This window comes from Cicer arietinum, chromosome 6 (genome assembly GCF_000331145.2).
Source record: "Cicer arietinum cultivar CDC Frontier isolate Library 1 chromosome 6, Cicar.CDCFrontier_v2.0, whole genome shotgun sequence".
NCBI classification, from domain to species: domain Eukaryota; kingdom Viridiplantae; phylum Streptophyta; class Magnoliopsida; order Fabales; family Fabaceae; genus Cicer; species Cicer arietinum.
Window position 1 is genome coordinate 67,572,216 of NC_021165.2, and position 6,000 is coordinate 67,578,215.

Sequence of the window (6,000 nt, forward strand, 5' to 3'; positions counted from 1 at the left end):
TTACACTTGATGCAATTTTGTTCACAATTTAAAAAAAAAATATCTCAAAAATGGTAATTTGATATTTTTAAAGAACATGATATTAAATATATAGATGTGGCAAAATATAGGTGGATTTAGATATATTAACCTCATCAAATATTAAAATAACACCTTTAAAAAATTACCAGTTTTTTTTATAAGTTTAAAAAATTTTACATTTTTGTAAATTCTTCTTTTTGTAATATATTTATGCTAAGCCATATATTGCCTTTTAAAAAATGAGTAATAATTTATCCATAACCAAATTATAATTTTTCAACTTAAATAAATGTGTAAATGTTATCTACAAATTCATATATATTATTTCACATACAAATTTATTTATGTGTCTAAAATAATTAATCAAATTTCCAATTTTGCAAGGTTTATATTGATGAATGATTATGCTTATGGGACACAGTTGCTCTTGGGATTTTTTTTCCTTGTCACTGTTAGTATTGAGTTAGGAATTTTTTTCCTTGTTACTATTGTATTGAGTTAGTGTATGACTCTATGTAGCTAGTATGCATTGATAGTTTTGGTGCTTGTTTTTTTGCAAAATATTCTCGTGTATTTAGGAATGTATATGATCAGGGTAGGTCCTAAGTCTAAGGTAAAATTATTTTAAAAAATAATTTAAAATTAATAAATAAACTATTAATATTTCATTTAAAATTTATCTTTTATATTTTTTAAATATAAAATTATTTATCAAATTATTTATCAAATTATTTTAATCATTTCGTTTAACAATTAGATGAAAAGCATCAATGGTGCGATATCATAATTAAGTGCATCAAATATCAATTAATATACTGATTATGTAAAAAATTGAAAATCAAAAGTCTTTTCTATTTATGGCTATAGTTGTTGAAGGTCTAAAAAAAAATTATAATATATTTTTATTTGCTGCTATGGAAGGGAGTTTTTCTTTGACGGCAACCACACTGTTGACGGTGATCAAAACTGAAAAGTTTTAAGTTTTGTAGAGGGAATGACATATTGTTGGTTTCAAATGTGTATGTTTTTTTTTTTTTTCAATTGAAAAATACAGTGATTTTATAATTTTTAATTTGGACTGTTTAAAATTTTTAATACCACATATCGTGCATTAACATCGACAGGAAATAGGGAATAAGAAATTGAAGTGATACGGACTTATTTTATACTACTCCCATTGCCTCTAATTATAAATATTAATTGAAATTTTTCTGTCTCTAAATATTAGTTTATGTGTAAAGTTTTAGATGCATTTACTATTATTATTTTAAAATTTATCTCTATTAATGTTATTAATTTATTTTAGATTATAAAAAGTTTACATTAAATACAATTATATCTATACACAATGATGCATTGACACTTTAGCAATAATTACAAAATTCAGAAGAAGAAAAATACCTACACTTAAACTATGTACATTTATTATTAATATATATTTATAAAATAGAGCGAGGAGTATTCAGAGTAAAGTAATAAATCTTGGTTTTGGTGTTTTGACAGGAAGGAAAAATAGCAACAAAGCATTTATAAATTATGTCCACCCGACAAAACAAACCGCATAAAATTCTAAATAATTAAATGAAAAAATATTACAAAGAAAATTTAAATCAAACAACTTTTAAAAATACAATATTAAGTTTTTGTTTTAATCATCCAACTTTGGTAATATAAGATTCGGCGGCCGATAAGTAAGACATAATAAAGCAAGATTTTATTAAGATTATTTTAATTTTTCACAAATTATTTTTACATAAAATCATTTTATTTAAAACATATTAAATACTAAATATAGATATTTCATCTACAAAATTAAATTTATTATATTGTGAAAGTCTGATCCGATCTAATAGTTCTTAGTTAATTTTGATTATTATTTTTATTAGTTATTTTTTGGGTATTTAATTTTGATTATTGTAGTTATAACAGTTAATTTTTTTACAATATACATAAAGTAGTAATTTATTTATTTTATTTGATAACAATAAAATAATAAATATGATATAATTGATATTCTCTACACAAGATGTCTGTGTATATATTTTATTTAAATTAAAATAATAAATTTTAGCAAAGAAAAAAAAATAATATATTGATATTCACATCATAAGATTGGATATATATTTTTTGTTTTTTGACAAAAAAAGTATGAAATTAAGGGATGTATTAAGTCCAAAATAGAAAGAATTATCAAAAAATTTATATTTGTCTTCATTTAATAGTATTATCGAATAAATTTAAATAAATAAGTTAAAAAATAAATAAACATTAAATATGATAAATTGTTTTTCAGTAAATATATGATACATTAATTAACAAAAAAACAATATTTATACTATCCTATTCATATTATGTGACCTCTTAAATATTAAAAAAAAAAAAAAATTATAATATTAAAGAGGTGACATGAGGTGTGTATAATAGCGTAAATATTGCCCCGTATATCTCTTGGTTACCGGAAGAAAACTTCTTGAGCTTAAACCTTAGGCTCTCTGAATTCCTTCATCTATTCTTCCTTCTCATTAAACAACTCTCATTCATAAAAGTACAAACATTTACTTCTCCAATCCAACCCTTAATTACATAAATAAAGTGCTATTTGAGGGGACACAATAATAATCATTATATCTTCTTCATCCAAAAACAAAAACAACCATCATTGAAATTCATCATCACTCACTCTCTATCATGTCTGTTGACCTACACACTAGGGGTAGGGGAAACTCATCACTTCCTCATGATTCATTATCAACGGACCTTACTCACTCCAACAACTTCAACGGCTCAGATTCAAATCCACAACTTCTGATTTCTCGTGATTTTCGATCCCATACATGTTCAACTCCACTCCCTCATTCCACGGAGGCACACTCACCACCACATCACAACTACAACAACCACGACGATCTCTTTGCTCAGTTCACCCGCCATATTCAAATGCCTCTACACCACCACCAATTTGATTCCTCATGCATTGCTTCCGATGATTCGGATTCGGTACTAATTTATTATGTTCTGTTTTTTTTTTGTTTTTTTTTTTACTACTGTTCCATTTTATGCCACTTATTTCAATTGTTTTTTATTCAGATGAATCCACGGGACTCAATTAGTTCTTGGTCTCAATCCTCTCTCTGGTCACCTTTGTGTTCAAATCAAGGAAGCTCTGAAGGATCGTTGTCTCCTAAGGAATCATCTGGTTTTGAGAGTACCTACGATGTGGTTGGGATGTTTGAGAACATGAAATTGGACCACCATCTTGGTGTCTGTTCATCACACCAATCTCTCATTCAACAACAAATTCAAGCTAATCAAGTAAAATATTTTTAAAAATTTGTTCGTTCAAAATTGCGGTTTACCATTTTGATTATTAGAATGTTCCATTTACGTGGCTTTAATTAATTAGTTGTTATATACTGTATATAGTTATCTCTCGTGAAGCAAGAACAGGTTATGTCATTAAAACAAAAACTCCCAGCTTACAGAGAAAATCACATTAACGGGCAATTTCAGAAGAAAGTTAAAGAAGTTCCAATCGTGGCTCCTCCGCATGAGAAGCAGCAGATTTTCCGGGGAAATACAGGCTCAAGAGGCACGTCTTGTGGGACCGGTGTTTTCTTGCCACGTGGCGGAATTAGTATTATGCCTGATTCTCATAGTAGGAGACAAGGACAAGGAGGTAATAATATTAATAGTGGCTTTAAGTTTAAGATTTCTAAGTTAGTTTGAAACTTTGAATTGTTTATCATAGTTGTTTGTTAGGTAGTAGTTGAGGTAGTTGGTTACTAGTATTGATATGGAATATCAACCATATATAAAACATCTATCTAATATTTCAATTACGTATCCACCAATTTGATATATAAATCAATTATAATGGGTTGTGATTTATTTCAAAAAGTTATACAAATTAAATCATTAGATTAAAACACACTACATCTAGTGCACCATAGATATCTAGATTTCAAGTCTAGTTTGATTTATGGTAACCGACCCAACATGTGGGATGTATTACTCTTTCATTCATTGAAGATATTTATTTTAATAAAATATTCTTCCAAGTTTCAACCATAGTCTTCTCTTATCCATATTCGGTGTGGTGCACATGTTTGATACCTTCGATTGGATTCTTTTTGCTAAAGTTATAGTAGGATATCAATTATACAGATACCTTTCTGAAAACAGTTGCGAACAATTTTCCATGGTCAACAAATTCCCAAATAGAACAAATTATGTACACATTTCATTGAAATTAATGTTTACATGTGATTTGGTCAGGTAAAGGTTGCTCCACTGTTCTTATACCCGAGAGAGTAGTACAAGCTTTGCAACTCCACTTTGATCAAATAGCTGCCACGTCTGGACCCAAACCTCGTGGCTTCCCTCCCCTACATGGTATCACCTTATACACATTATTCTTGCGGCAAAAGAAAAATGTTGGATTTGGCTTTAAACATTTTAATGTTATATGAGAATTGCTTAATTATTTTAAGACTTATATGTGGATTTGATTTCATTATTATTTTTATTTACAAAATTGATCTTTTCATTTTAAAATATCTATTGTTAGTTTATTTCATAAATTTTGATCCAAAAAATGTACCATATCTTGAATGATGTGGAATACAATTTTATAATATTAAATGATTAATTATTATGATTTTTGTAAGAAAATTTGATAAAAATTTCATTTTAGTATAAAAAATTATTTATTTTTATAAATTAATTAATAATATATAAACAATTAATTCATATAAATTTTATGTCACATCATTTAAAATATGACATATTATTATTTTTTAGAGAAAAGATTTTTTAAAATATATTAAAATAAAGAAATCAAAACAGTAATTAAAATTTATTTTAATAATATTTTTTCAGTCTTACTTTGACTGCGAGTCTTCTGAAAAAAGGCTCTGATTTTTTGGTTTTTAAAACTGGTGCAATTGACGCTTTAAATTTTAAAAAGACCAAGTGGCAGAAAATTGCAAGATGTAATTGTTATTATTGACTATAGAAAATTGGAATATCCATCTAATGATGTAAGTAATTAAGTTTGTGTGTTAATGTTGCGGTTTGCAGATGTATTAGTGAGTAACAGAAATGGCATGTATTCCCTACAGAAGCGCCAATCACGGAAGAAACCAACACACGTTCAGAATGAGATGATTCTTCCTCGTGAGTGGACCTATTGAAGCAGCAGTTCAGAATCAGATTGTACTAGAGTCCATTTTGTAGCTACTTTTTGTTAGTTTTCTCATCATATATCCCAATTCATGTTACTAATGCTGTCTTGGTGGTTTCTGCCAATTAAAGCAGAATAAACAAATAAAGAAAAGCTAGTTCAACATTAATAAATTAAATCCCTAGATCTTACTTCAGATTCATTGGGATTATTATATAGGGAATTCTCTTTTGGATGTAGTATTGTATCATGAGTAGAAAGCAAAAACTTTGGATTAAGAATATATGTCTTCCTTTGTATATTTTGCTTCTACATTAATTTGTGCATGAGACATAGGTGATCTCAGATAATTGCTCAAAATGATAAACACTTCAAGTCGACATACCTTAATTAACTTCATGATAAATTACTAATTAATGTTTAAAATTATAAGTGTCGGTTATTTTTGTTGTCCAAATATGCAAATAGATAAAACATCATTAAAATAGAAAAACAATAGTCATTTTAGTATTTTTTATTAACTTCTTTTATTAAAGTGTATGAGATAATACATAACATATCTACGTGGCACTCCACATAAATAACATGTCATTGCAACATCATAAAAATTATATTGCATCATGGTTGCCACTTCACTTTACTCCTCCATTCTCATCCTACAGATCGTTAATCTTCTTCTTCCTTCGTCCCCTTCTCAAAATTAGCAAGTATTTTCATACTTTTCATCTTTATCTTCTTCTCATGTCATCCTCCGCTAGTGTCTTTCTATGTTCATTTATTTTCATATATGTTATGAG

General features: G+C 27.3%; 1 protein-coding gene across 1 annotated transcript; it reads left to right on the plus strand.

Annotated features, from left to right (window-relative positions):
* Positions 1–2,466: 2,466 nt before the first annotated feature.
* LOC101510297 (uncharacterized) lies at positions 2,467–5,504 on the plus strand. Its single transcript, XM_004507093.3, has 5 exons — positions 2,467–3,018; positions 3,109–3,333; positions 3,445–3,697; positions 4,297–4,413; positions 5,101–5,504. Exons 1-5 carry the CDS (start codon positions 2,710–2,712, stop codon positions 5,211–5,213), a joined length of 1,017 nt encoding a protein of 338 aa, XP_004507150.1. The 5' UTR covers positions 2,467–2,709; the 3' UTR covers positions 5,214–5,504.
* Positions 5,505–6,000: the final 496 nt, after the last annotated feature.